Raw genomic sequence first — 14511 nt, forward strand, 5'->3', positions numbered from 1 at the left:
GCTCTGACCAGCTCTCCCAACAGCAGACGGGAAACGGGGGGTGGGGGGGTGTCAAACACGCCTCCGCTCACCCTCCACTGCCAGGCGGCCCACCTGCGGGGGCACCTCAGGGCGTGGCCTGGTGGCAGCTCCGTCCTCAGCACTGCGAAGGGGCCAATGTCGGAATCGCCCGGAGGCCTCACGAAGAAAAACGCACAACAAACACACACACCGCGGCCCCACCCTGCTTCTGGTTGAGCAGGTCTGGCGTGGCTCCCAAGAATTTTACCTCGTCCGTCCGAGCTCCCAGCCGGCACGGATGCTGCTGGTCCCGGGCAGCTGGGCTCTGAGACTCTGCTGTCCAAACAGGGTGGGGGTCCCGGTCCCAGAGGTCCTGACCCCCAGGTCTGCGAGTTCTCGGGATGCCTTATCCAACACCCAGGTGAGCCCGGCCACGTGGCTCGGTGGCTGAGCCTGGACCTCTGAACCAGGAGGTCGGGGTTCCATTCCCAGTCCCGGCCACGTGCCCCGGTTGTGGGCTCCTTCCCTAAGGTGGGGCGAGCAGAAGGCAGCCGATGGATGATTCTCTCCCATGAATGTTTCTATCTCCTCTCCCTCTCTCTTCCTCTCTGAAATCAATTTAAAAAAACCCAGGTGAGCTCAGTTAGCGGCCGGATGGGTCTTCCGGGGAGAGAGGAGTGGCTGCCCTGGGTGGTGCTGGGTGAATCGGCCGCCATTGGAGGAAAAGCTTTTAGATTCCAGCTCCCACCGGACTAACACCACCAGCAGCCAACAGAGGAAAGAGCCTCGTGTTTGAAAAGAAAACTTACACAGGAAGATGTTGTAGTCGTTCTGCTGGGAGGAGGCGGCAGAGGAGGTCCAATCCACGCGGAAGGGCTGTCATTGAACGCGGACTGTCCCTCTCCAGGGGGGAGGGGGCGTCTCCAAATGCCGCAGCCAGTGTGTTCGTCGCTCTCTTTTTTTAAAAAAAAAATAATAATTTTTTTTATTGATTTCAGAGAGGAAGGGAGAGAAATAGAAACATCAATGATGAGAGAGAATAGTTGATCGGCTGCCTCCCGCACGCCCCCTACAGGGGATGGAGCCCACAACCCGGGCATGTGCCCTTGACTGGAATCGAACCCGGGACCCTTCAGTCCGCAGGCTGACGCTCTATCCACTGAGCCACACCAGCCAGGGCCTGTTTGTTGTTTTCATTACCCACTGTGGTGACAGCCCCAGAGAACATGTGCCATTCGCCCTCCCAGGGGCCGCACCCACCAGGAGGGCCAGCGCCCGCTCCCAGAGAGCGGTCAGCATTTGCTGCCTGCCTGCGGCTCTCACACCCACACCCTTCTCCAGGCCACCCAACCTGACGCAGGGCACTGGGCCGGAGGAGATGGTGGAGGAACCCACCATCTACTCCTGCTGCCTCCTCACACAGACGACTGTCAAAAAAAAAGAAAAGTCACGCCCTGGCTGGTGTGGCTCAGTGGATAGAGCATCTGCCTGCGGACTGAAGGGTCCCGGGGTTCAATTCCAGTCAAGGGCACAGGCCCGGGTTGTGGGCTCCATCCCCAGTGTGGGGCGTGCAGGAGGCAGCTGATCCATGATTCTCTCTCATCACTGATGTTTCTCTCTCTCTTTCCTTCCCCCTTCCTCTCAGAAATCAATACAAATATAAAAAAGAAAAGTCAGGATAGCTACCCGGCAGCTCAAACACAGGAGTTCAGGGGGCTGGGAAGGGCACACAGCTTCTAGCCACTACAAATCAAGGTGTTAGCAGACGTGTGTTACTCAGAGACATGGAGGTAAATGAATAACACCCCCCACACCCCCAAACCACCCACAGTTGGAAGTGGCGGCCTCAGGGGAGGGAAGAAAAGTGGGGAGCGGGTGGGAGACAAACCTTTCGAACCATTTGGCTTTAAACGATGACAAGCCTGCTCCTCGGCCCAGTCCACCTGCTCCTCCCTGTCTTGGCAGGGCCTCCCCCCCCCCCTGCCCCGACCTCACCCCACCCCTGGGCCTTCACGTTTCTATTCCACAGGGGGTCGCCTTGTCCCCTCACCTGCAGTCCTCTGGGACGACACCTTGCCTGCCGTGTGAAAGCCGTTTTCCCGAATTGGATTCTAGGGAAGTCAAGCTGTGTGATGGAACCACTTCCAACTACCTTGCGTGCTTGTGCCAAAAAGTCACGTCGGAGACGCCGCCTGCCGAGCGATTGAAGGACAAAACCTCGGTTTGCAGCCGGAAGCGGGCAGGAGTGCGTCTGAGCATGGACACACCGATAGGCCACTTGATACCTTCGACAGCCCCTCCTTCCCTGCCCCTTGGATGTTGGCATTAAACATCGGCGTTTTAAAATCTCTAAGGGATCCCTCGTCCACAGCGTTTTAATCCCCTGTTTTCAAACAGGAGCTAGTTACTTGCTTTAGAAACATACACATCTATTCACAAACTAACGCTCTTTCCAGATGGATCCTGTGAGGTCAGTCTGTTTGTGGTTTTAAATGGGGTGTGTGTGTGTGTGTGTGTGTGTATGCGTGTGTGTTTTGACAAGCAAGAAATACAAAGCATTTTACTTACAAGGGGATAAATGGCCCCAATTGAAGACAACGCCGTTGCATTCCCGAGCTCAGTGGGTAAAACACAGGCCCTCTCCTCACAGACTTCCCTGGACAAGCACAGAGGAAAGTCTACAACCACATAGTAGGCGCCTTACGTAGTGATTTAAAAAAAAATATCTCCCCCCCAAAAAATGGCAGCCCGGGGCTGCTAAGGCTTAGGGGGCTCGCTGTGTGACCTCTCCCCCGGCTGCACCGCACCCCTTTGCCAACAAAACTCTCCGGTGGATTTTTCCCGACAAAATCCCGGCAGCCCTGCGTTCTTGGACCCGGGGCTGCACCCTACTTCTCACCTGCTTCCTCTTTGCTCGCCAGGCGGCCCCTCCTACTTTCAGACAGAGAATTATTTTTATTTATTTTTTGGGGGGGGGGCGATAACTTATTTTTAGAGAGAGTTTTAGATTTAGTTGCTGCCATTACTGAAGGGTCTTTAAAGGATCAAGTTTGAGGGGCAGGTGGTGGGGAGCCACCCGTATAACTGGTTTTTTTTCCACCTGTTTTGTCCAGGGCGTTTTCTAAACACTGGAAATCGAGGAGAAGGGACGGGCTGGTTTCAGATGGCCACGGGGCCTTTATGATCCTTCGATCCTCGCACGAACCTTGCAAGATGAGGCTTCTTGAGCAGCTCCTGAAAACGCACCTACAACAAGATAAACCGGAGCCGTTTCTGTTTAGGTAACTCGGGTTGGAAGAAAAGGGCCACCACATGACAATACTGCGTAACAGCCCCGCTCGGGGGGAGCTGGGCCGCACCGGGCAGCCACGAAGGGGCATCTGACGTGTTCGTGCAGCAAAGCTACTCGCAAGCCAAAGTGTGCACCACAGAATGCATGGTGGGGAGCGGCAGAATCCGGCAGGGGACGCCTCCATGTAAAAGCAAAGACCCCCGCAAAGCACATGTGGGCAGACATGTTTATGTATGTCAACGCATTTTGTTATTTATTGATTTAAGAGAGAGAGAAATTTGTTCCACGTATTTACGCATTCATTGGTTGATTCTTGCATGTGCCCTGACTGGGACTTGAACCCACAACCTTGGTGTATCGGAATGACACTCTAACCAACGGAGCTGCCCAGCCAGGGCTGTAAGTGCGTTTTTTAAATCTGGGCTACATCCCAAATCACCAAAGCGGCCGGCGTGCGGGAGCTCAGGGGGCCGAGGGGGCAGGGCAGCAGACCCCTGACCCAGGTGCCCCCATGTTGCCTGCGATCCTTCCCCGTGGAACTCACACTCAATTGCTGAGAAATGGAGGACATCCACTCTGGGGAGGTGGATCGCTCACGCGCCAACTTCCCACGGGAGAGACGTGTCTAACAGGAATATACTTTCCGCTTGTTTGTTTAAAGAGAATTGCCAGTGAATGTGTAAGAAGCGAGAACATACTTTCAACCATAAAGATTTTAAAAAATAGTAATGAATGTGGAAGAAGCGAGCGGGCTGGAGCGGGCGGTTGTCTAGACTCCTGTTCACGCTAACTCAGCCCGGGACTCCGTGCGCTTCCCCGCTCGGGCGGTCCAGGCAGCCCCGGGGGCCCAGCCACGGCCGCCAACTCCTCTGAGAAACGGTTTGGTGGCTCGTGGCTACGGATCCTGCTTCCTCCGCTCTTGGGAGGAGCAAACCCTTTCATGACTCTAATGGGCCGTGCGGTGGCGCATCCCCGCGTCGCTCAGGACCCCTTGCATTAAAGCCAAGGAGAAAGCCGGGTGGGCCTGTGTGAATGGGAGGCCGCTGCCGGCCTGGCGGTGGCCGGGGCCAGGCCAATGCCTGCCTTCGCCCAGGACCTGGCTGGACCTGAAGGCACCCACGCCAGTCCCGGAGGCACGAGGATGAACGCCCGCCGATGGGCCCTCGCTGTCGGGGAAAGCTCTCCTGTCTCGGGAACGACAAGACGAATTAGGGAAAAGCAGCCGTTCAGGCGTCACACAAAGGCTCGGACCAGACGCTGTGAAGGTGAAGGAGAGCACAGAGCCTTTATTGAAGTGGGGTGATGAGGCGGGAGCCGGGGCGAGCCTGGGGGGCAGCGGGGCGTAGAAATGCGATTTATAAAACTTTCAAGGCACACGATGGGCATCTTTGAAGACATCGTGTTAGCTTAACATAAATAAAAAAAAAAGCTTCCGGGATGCGATTCACTCATAGTTTTGATCACCGGTGCCCGGGGTGACGGGACCTCGGGACGTGTGGAGATTTCGTAAATCGTTTGTATCAAATCTCTCTCTTTTTTTTCTGGTAAACTCCTTCGCGCCTCGGCAGCGGTCACTAGACAGGACTGGGGAGCTCTCGAGACGACTCAAACCTCCAGCACCTCCCAGGAGTCCGCGCTTCTGAGCACAGAAGGCAACGCTGATCGGAGGAAATAAACAAGAAGGTTATTACACACAGACACGGGCTCGCCACGCCTCTAACGCAACGCATCTACGTACAGAGTCCGCTAAGAAGCCTACCGCGCCTTCCGTCCGGGACCAGCCTGGCCGCCCCGTCCGCGCCCCCGCCAGCAGGTGCGTGCGTGAGCCCGTGCTCTTACAGGGACCACGGAGGCCTGGGGAGGGCCTTTGGGCTCCTTGGGGCGACAGGGCTTGCAAAAGACTCATGTTAACAAGGGACCCCTGGACGCTCTCTGTGGAAATCAGAGAGGGGTCTTAAACCTCGGGGCTCAGTGGAGGGACGAAGAGACGCCGCAGGCGAGCGTAACCAGAGGCACTACTGACGGGACGTGGGAAAGCGCGTGCGTGGCACGGAACCCGGACTGGACGGGGAAGGCAGCTACACGCAGGGAAGGCGGCCGACCACCAAGCATCTCTCTCGCATCTCACAGGTGCCCCTGCCTCGTCCACGGGAGACAGGACCGAACAGCCTTCCCCAGGCCTCCCCCGACCCGCACCCACCGTCCAGGTAACGGCCAGTTTTACTTCACAGCCGCTCTTTACATCAGCACCTTTAGGATAAACCAAGACTCCAGCCCGGCCGGCGTGGCTCAGTGGTTGAGCATCGACCTATGAACCAGGAGGTCAGGGTTCAATTCCCAGTCAGGGCACGTGCCCAGGTTGTGGGCACGATCCCCAGTGTGGGGCGTGCAGGAGGCAGCCAATCCACGATTCTCTCTTATCATTGATGTATCTCTCCCTCTCCCTTCCTCTCTGAAATCAATAAAAATATATATTAAAAAAAAAAGATAAACCAACACGCCTAATGAATTCACCAGACTGCCTGCCTGGCGGAGACCTCGCTGGCATCCGGCTGCTGTGGGAGAGGGAGCCATGGCCACAGGGAACTCACGGACTTAAGTTAAACGAAAGAGGATGTGCAAACACCCAGCAACACTCGGCGAAACGCGCAGGTGGTGGCCCCCTTGCTGTCTAGCATCTGCTCCTGCAACATCCCGGCATTTCTCCCATCAAACCAGGAGGCACCCCCAGTCCGTAACCAGCACAGGGGTGCACCACCTCCACCCCCGGGCACCCTCTCTCCGCAGCGCCATCTCCTTCCGCTGGTGGGCGATGGGCCAGGTTCAACCTGACAGCACAGACTTCAGCCACAAACGCAAAGGCCAAGTGCTTAAGAGAGAAAAAAACGTGCCAGGAAAGAGAAGCCAAACACGAGCAGCTTATCAACTCAGAACCGCGCTGGAGTAAATATTTGACTCTGGATAGCAAATAGGCCCGTTTCTAGGCAATTCTTCTGGTTAATAATTCTGTCAACATCCAATTCATTGAGCTCATTATCTCTGATGAAGAGAAGGGGCCTCAGGTGCAAAGTCAACACGCCTCACGAGGACACGCCTCACGGGGACACGCCTCATGGGGACACGGCCCACAAGGACATGCCTCACGGGGACACGCCTCATGGGGACACGGCCCACAAGGACATGCCTCACGGGGACACGCCTCATGGGGACACGGCCCACAAGGACACGCCTCACGGGGACACGGCCCACAAGGACACGCCTCACGAGGACACGCCTCATGGGGACACGGCCCACAAGGACACGCCTCACGAGGACACGCCTCATGGGGACACGGCCCACAAGGACACGCCTCACGAGGACACGCCTCATGGGGACACGGCCCACAAGGACACGCCTCACAAGGACATGCCTCACGAGGACACGGCCCACGAGGACACGGCCCATGAGGACACGGCCGAGTTTCCACGCCACGTGAGTGACGGCGCACTAGCACCAAGCAGTATGCTAACGTGTTCATAAACGTGAACACGGATTCTGCCCGCCATGTCCTGACAGAACGCAGGGCCTTTGCCTTGCGGTGTCGAGGCCGGGAAGGCACCTCCGGGCACGCTCAGGCCTGTGGGGCCTGTGGGTCTCTGCTGAACTCGGCGTCTCCCCGTGAACCGCACACGAGGGGAATCGGGAGGAAGCATAGCTATGACACCTAACGTTCCTCCTCGGGTAAGTGTCATAGAGCCGTTTAGCGGACGCTTTGCTCACAAGGCGCCTCGTGGGAAGGCTGCCTCCGGCCCCCGCGGACAGTTCAGTGGGCGCGGGAGCCGGCGGGAGGATCAGCTCTCCCGGCCGTCATCGAGGCCTGTCGGTGTCGGTCCCGGCTAGACTGGCAGCGCCGTTTTTATAGCCAGCGTCTACCTTCTGAAAAGTTAACTGAGAGGCCATGCATTTCCCACCAACATTCCTGATGAGTGACTAACACACTAAGAAACCAGCAGCGTGCTAGGATGGAAGGAAGGGACAAAACTAGATTACTATCAAAACTGACATGATGTCCTCATCACTGACAAAAACACTAGCAAAGCTCTAGGGATTTTTAGAGTGACCTTGACAGCCACTCCCCCTCACGGGGGAGGTCATGGCCGTGAGCCTGTCACAGCCATACCGCGTCCTGCCCGGCCAGTGTGGCTCAGCGGCTGAGCGTCAACCCATGAACCAGTTTGATTCCCGATCAGGGCACAGGCCCAGGTTGCAGGCTCAACCCCGTGTGGGGCGTGCAGTAGGCGGCTGATCCATGATTCTCTCTCATCATTGATGTTTCTATCTCACTCTCCCTCTCCCTTCCTCTCTGAAATCAATAAAAATATTTTTTAACATCGGGTTTGCCGCTCACAGCGGTCACACTCTCCTGACCTGCCCACAGTCTGGAAACCCCAAAGCCTAGTCCACAGGGCACGGCAAACACAGCTCACACGCAGCACGGCGTGGGGGAGGGGACGGGAAGAACACACGTGGGGATCTGAGGCGCCAAAGGGGGGCTGTTAGCACTTTCCCTGCCGCCCACGCTCTGTCTGAGCCCAAGCACAGAACCTAAATGTTAATGGAGGTTCCAGATGCGGGAACAGTAAGACACACTCGCGACAGGACGGACGTACAGCGGGACCCTTAACCCTGAAGACCGGACGGCACGGCGGCTACGTGTGACGCCAGCCGGTCCCTGGTCCAAGCGAGAGCTGGAAGCCACGGGCAACCTCTCCGAGCGAGACACACGCTGAACCCAGCGCCTGCACGGACACCTCCAGCCGGGAGGGAGAACGCCGACCTTCCCATCAACACAGAACCGCCGGGTCTGGGCCGGCGCCTCTGACCACGGCACCTCTAACAACCAGCATGTACATGTTTCTGATGACGCTTTAAGGAGCATCGACATGGATCGGGCATACACACATGGCCGCCGGCAGAACGTCCCCACCGGAGGCCGAGTCGTCCCGGCAAAGGCAGGCCGTGGCTCGTGGATGCGGGCGGCTGTCTCCCTGAGGGACACGCACCTGGTGGGTCTGCCAAGTCTTTAGTATCAAGACCCGGAGAAGGGAAAGGGGGGAGTCGCACGCACGGATGGGAGGCCACAGAACAAATGAGCAGGCAAAGTGAGCGTTCTTCAGTCTTTTACTTCGATTGAACAAGGAACAGCGCCGACGCTGTTCGCTGCAAGGTACACAGTATTCACGAGAACAGTGCTGGTCGTTAGAGGAAACGCACTCGCCTCAGGTTCTCCTCCAGGCTTTTTCTCTTTTAGAAAGATACTGTTTACCAAAAAGAAACGTCAGCAGTACAGGAAAAACGATTTTCCCAATAAATGTACGAAAACCTAAGATTCCCAATGGAATCAAGATTATCTTCCCGCGATCACCACCTTGCAAACAATCACATGCTTGTGGGGCACCCTGTCCACGCCCTACGAGGACGTTCACGGTCGACAACGAGGGCGATTCTCTAAGAGAAACCAGTGCGGCCGGCGGCACACGGGTCTCCGCAGGTACTGAGCATCCGCAGTGGGCAGCTAACACTGAATTCCATTTTATTGTATAAATAATTGTTCCCTTAGCGGTAAACCGGAGTCTACACATTCGCAACAGTCCTAGGAAATAAATACTGTGATTATGCACACGACAGGTCATGACAAAACTAGTTTCGAAGAACAAACAGCAGCTCGACACCCTGGATGAAAACCCTGATCGGAATCCAATGGGCACCTTCAAATTTAAAACATTGTCAAGGTCACATCACATCGAAAGTCACATGGTTCGCACGAGGTTGGAGTCTCCGGTTCTGGAACACGTTTTTCGGTTGTGAATTAAAGTAACGAACACGTTGGAAATGGTTGATTTCAGGGATGACATCGGTGTTGGTCTGACTCTCGCGTTATTTTCTTTATAAAAAGTTGCACTCAGTGTCCATTCATGGTCTGATTGGTCTTCAGTATTTCATTAGTGCATATAAAAGAAACTCCTAAAAACCGACAGTGCTTCACACATGTGTATATATGTATACATAAAACAATCTCATCTCAGACATGGCTGTCATGGACAGAGCCACACACACTGATGCTAGACATGAGCGCTTCCACCTACAGACAGCGATTTCAAAAATTCACTTACATTCATTTGATCACAGTAAATATTCCCAAACTCAACGTGTGACACGTGACAGAATATACATCTTGTTTGCACCCGAAGCTGACCACCACCGACATGTACAGTGTGATTGAAACAAGCCGATGTTTAAAAACGTTTTAATTCAAGGTAACAATTCCATGGGAGGAGGCGGAAGACTGGGAGGACAGGAAGTATTTGGTCTTCGTGAGGCAATACAAAACAGACCATTATCAAAGACCATTTCGTTTGGAAAGATCGACAATACCAAAAGCATCAAGTGGATATAAGAAAATAGCTTTTGTCCGTGTGATTTAATTAAAGCTGTTTACAGGTAGGTATTCCCTCCCACGGGAGCATGAACTTTAAAAAAGAGATGAGAGACAGGCAGGCGCAGAGCCCGGGCGGGAGGCGCCGCGTGCAGAGTCCGCAGCCAGGGCCCGCGTGGCAGGTGGGGGACGGACATGTGGCCTCTCGCCCGATCACAAGTTAAAAAAACACCGCAGAGGAAACAAACATGGGATCTCATACCTGCCCACTGCCCAGCGACAGCACGAGAGGAAGCGGGTGCCGGTCACGTTCGGAGATGAGCGAGCTGTTCAGTGTTTACACAAAGTACATAGTACGGATATATATTCGTTTGTACAAAATAAAATCAATGTCATTTGCCACCATCAACACCTTTACTCGAGGGAGGAGACGTGCTCGCGGCGGCCGGTCCTGGGGGCCCCACTAGGTCATTCAACGCAGAGCAAGTCGAGTGCGAGAGCTAGTCACGTCCCCGCGCGTGGATGTTAGGATGACAATTCAGATTATTTTGCAAACTAATCCTGAGAAAAATCTGTTTACAATTTAAACAGTAATGTTATGTAAAAAGTCTTAACAAATCCACTATTACAAATATCGATTTCCTATGTGGTCATCTATATATACACACAATAAAATGGTAAATATATGCAAAAATATTTAAAAAACACATGCACAGACCACTTCCCCCTGGGAATCTGGGCTTCCTATGAGAGACCTGTTCTCCTCCCCGTCCTCCAAAACCCCCCTCCTCCCCCACCCCCCGACTCTGCTCCCTAACTCTGCAGAAAGCCAGAGAAATAGATCTACTTTACATTCAGGCTTTGAACCTGAAACGACCCTGTTGTAGCAAATGACTTATCAAACGAGCAGCCCTCCCCCCGTTTTGCGTGCGTTTTGCTTTTGCCGCTGTCAGTCTTCATGATCCATCCGCGACGAGCCGGGAAAACACACAGTTGCTCAATCAACACGTGGCCAGCGCCGGCTCCTGAACGGGTCCCAGGAGGCCCCGGGCCACTGTTGGGGCGTGAGGTCACTGCGCACAGCAGGCGTCCGTGGCACCGCCGACTACCTGCACAGGTCGGCCAGGGGCGCGTCCCTCTTGTGCTTCCTCCGCTTGCCGTGGAAGCACTGGTTAGTGGGTTTGCCTGGATGCGGCTTGTTTGCCACCAGGACACCATGGCTGGTGGGAGCTGTACCTGGGAAGCCTTTGCTGGAAGAACGGAAGAGCCGGGCGGGTCCGTGCTGCGGGAAGGAAGCGGGCAGAGACGTCAGTACCATGAGGCGCCCGCACGGCTCACCCACCCCGGGAGCTCTCAAACCAGGGCTCCTCCCGAGCTCCGGAACTGGCCCTCTGTCCCTGGGATGCCGAGCACAGACCACCCTGCCCTGGAGCCTGCCAGCCAAGACGCCACAGAAGTGGCCCCGGGGCTCCGACACCAGGTACACGGGGGCTGGCCGCCCTCCTGCCGTCACCTGCCACGTTCACTGCCCCTCGGGGCGATCCGATCGGGGCACAGGCCTGAGGCCGTGCCGGTGAAGGACCTGCAGGTCAGCGGGGGCATGCGTGACGGACACGCCCAGCGCGGGGAGAGGTGGGATGGCCTCAGGCCGGGCCGGGAGCAAATGGCTTCTCCCCCATCAGGTGCAGTGCCCGTGATGATACAACTTCAGGCAACAAAACAGCTTAAAATAGAGGCGCTCTGAGGCCTTTGTAAGTGAAAGCTGATGCCAAACACTGACCATTTCAGCCCAGACACCTGCATCGGCCATGAACACATCCCAGGGCCCGCTATTCCCAGGTGTGCGCACGCGGCCACCGGTCACACCGAGCTGCCCCTGCAGAGACTTAGGTGCAAGGAGACCCTTTACAGCCGCTGCAGCCTCTCTGCTGAGTCTGGGATGAGGGCGGTGGGGCCGGCATCGCACCAGGACCAGGACGGGACGCCCGGAGGTCTGTGTCCCGGGCCCTGTCGCTAGAAGCCCGTCGTGCAGTGCAACCTCTTACAACCACGCAGGTTTGCTCTTTAACCTGAGTCTCCTGCAAACCCACACTGTACACGTGTAACTGGCATGTAAGAAGCTGGACATGCGCTGCACTGAATGCTCAGTGACGCACACGTGTAACTGACATGTGAGAAACAATGACGCACACATGTAACTGGCATGTAAGGGACAACATACTCTGCACTGCCTGCTCACAGTGATGCTCACATGTAACTGGCATGTAAGAAGCTGGACCTGCGCTGCACTGAATGCTCAGTAACACACGTGTAACTGACATGTGAGGGACGACAATGACACACACGTGTAACTGACATGTGAGGGACGACACGCTCCGCGCTGGCTGCTCAGGAGAAGCGTGCTCACGCACCTGTGACTTGCTGGCGCTGCTGGGTGTGGCGGGGGCCGGGGCGCTCTGCACCTTGCCCCCCGCCGGCGAGGACTCCGCGGCCACCTCCTGCGACCCCACTCGGCTCCCGGCGGACGGACGGCAGAGCAGCTGCTTCGGGGTTTTGCACGGCGTGGCGTCTGAGTCCTGACACAGGTCGCGTGGGTTACAATGTGGCATGTGAATCACTTAGTCAACGTTCAAAAAGAAACCCATTTCAGCTCAGTGCTCCCGGGACCCATTTAAACATCTGGGAACTGAAGGAAGCACAGAGGACTTTACGAAGAGCAGTGGTTACGTTTTCCTCCGAACACTGAAAGTGGCTCATTCCCCAGAGGGTGTCTGTTCGTTCCTCCCTCCCGGGCACGTCTGCCTCCGCCCCAGTGTCTGAGCCGCCTCGCTCGGCGTGGTCCTCCCAGCACCCAGCTCAGCTCTGCCCGTGAGGCCTTCACGCCCTACGCCGTGCAGGCGCTGTCGGCAGGGAAACAGCGTCCTTCCCACATTCCAGCCCCCTGCCTCCCGCCTCCCCGGCCAACATGCAGCACTGGGGGGCCGTCTCGGGTCTCAGTGCCGTAAACTCCATCAACCCGAGGGGAAGGGGGGCTGTGGGAGTGATCCCCAAAGTCCCCCCTGGGAAAGGCGGAGAGCAGACAGGCTGCTGGGGGTGGGGAGGGGCCGCCAGGGCCGCTGACAGGTCTGCGTGGGTGATGGGACTGTGTTGGGGTCATCTGGGTGACGGCTGTCCAGCACTGTGAGTGCCCTGGAAGCGAGGAATCAGCCGTTTTCAACGTGACCCAGCCGGTTAACATCCCACCAGGAGGCTCCGAAGCATCTGAGGAGCCTCGCAGAGCGACGCACGCGCTCCACCTGCGGATGCCGACAGCGGCGGCCACCGCCTTAGACGCCCACGGGGACCCTGGGTGGGGTGGGGCTGGGACTGGCTGACGGCGTCCTGGGGGACGCTCCCTCTCTCCCCTCTCGGGAGGGCTGGGTTCTCGTGTGTACGCATTTGTAAAGACTCCGTGAATGTACAGGATTCCTGATGTGTCCATCTCATGTCAAAAGCAACACTGGGACCAGCCTGTGCTCTGCCTAACGGGGGGCATGCAGCACTCGGGGCGCCCACTGACCTCCCCCGGGAGCCTGTCAGGGAAGCAGCAGGAATGGAGCCCCCCCTTCGTACCCACCACGTGCTGGAGGGGCAAGCGCCATGGGAGCACCCACTGCGTGCCGGAGGGGCAAGCGCCATGTGAGCACCCACTGCGTGCCGGAGGGGCAAGCGCCGAGTGAGCACCCACTGCATGCCGGAGGGGCAAGCGCCATGGGAGCACCCACTGCGTGCCGGAGGGGCAGGCGCCATGTGAGCACCCACTGCATGCCGGAGGGGCAAGCGCCGAGTGAGCACCCACTGCGTGCTGGAGGGGCAAGCGCCGTGTGAGCGGTGGAGCCCGGGCAGGGGCACTGACGTTTGTGCACGTGTGCGGGGAGCTTGTCGATTGTAACTGACAGCAGCATCATGAACGTCTGAGATTCCCAGTACCAACGCGGTGAGCGAGCCCCTCCGCCCCGACGCCGCCCCCGCCGCGCCCCGTACTCACCACGTCGCTGGAGCTGGACTGGGTGGCGGACGAGGAGGACACGGGGCCCGACGAGGAGTTGGAGGAGTGCTTGCTGAGCGGCTCCGCGGTCTTGCCCCTGCACTTCCCGAGGGCGTCGCTCTCGCCCGAGAGGCCCCTGTGACATTTCTCCAGCTGCGGGGGCTCCACCATCAGGGTGACACCGTTTCCTGAGAGGGGGCGGAGGGGAAACGTGTCTTCCCGCGAGTCACGCCCCGTGGGGACAGCGGTGGCGACGGCGCGGGACTCACCGTTGCACGAGGGCTCGGGCCTGCTCGGCAAGCCCCACTGCTTGGAGATCCAGTCCCGGTACGTGGCGACCTCGTCCGTCACCCTGATGATCCTGCCCAGGATGCTGCGGGGTGAGAGGAGGGGGAGTGAGCCTGAGGCCGGAACCCGTCCTCCCGGGCGCCCGCCGAGGGGGGCGTTACCTCTCCGTCTCGTTGTTGGGGTAGTGCTTGGCAATGGGCGACACGGCGTGGCTCAGCACCACGTAGGCGTAGTCGAAGGCCTGCTTCACCTGCATGGCTCCGTACGAGCTCCTCCCGACGTCATTGCCTGGGGAGAGGGGCAGGTCAGGGGGGCCACCACCGCCCCTCGGGGCTCTGCCTGCAACGCGGGCGATCGGGGCCCGCGGAGCTGCCCTGGGACCCGGCGTGGACGTCCCGACTGAGCAATCAGAACGGGTGCTCGGGCTCCACGTGCCCGGCTGCCAGGCACCACCCCACAGGCTTCCTGCAAAACAAGGACCGGGCCGGT

At 57.5% G+C, this 14511-nt stretch overlaps 1 protein-coding gene across 1 annotated transcript in view; it reads right to left on the bottom strand.

The window, feature by feature from the left end:
• Nucleotides 1–10676: 10676 nt before the first annotated feature.
• The window catches only part of PAPD5 (poly(A) RNA polymerase D5, non-canonical), a 9998-nt gene continuing 6163 nt past the window's right edge, over nt 10677–14511 (bottom strand). Inside the window, 5 exon segments of the mRNA XM_023748785.1 lie at nt 10677–10989; nt 12119–12283; nt 13735–13922; nt 14004–14107; nt 14184–14310. Coding sequence (XP_023604553.1) covers nt 10813–10989; nt 12119–12283; nt 13735–13922; nt 14004–14107; nt 14184–14310 — 761 coding nt within the window. The 3' untranslated portion in view covers nt 10677–10812.

This window comes from Myotis lucifugus, unplaced genomic scaffold (assembly GCF_000147115.1).
Source record: "Myotis lucifugus unplaced genomic scaffold, Myoluc2.0 scaffold_1801, whole genome shotgun sequence".
Lineage (NCBI taxonomy): Eukaryota > Metazoa > Chordata > Mammalia > Chiroptera > Vespertilionidae > Myotis > Myotis lucifugus.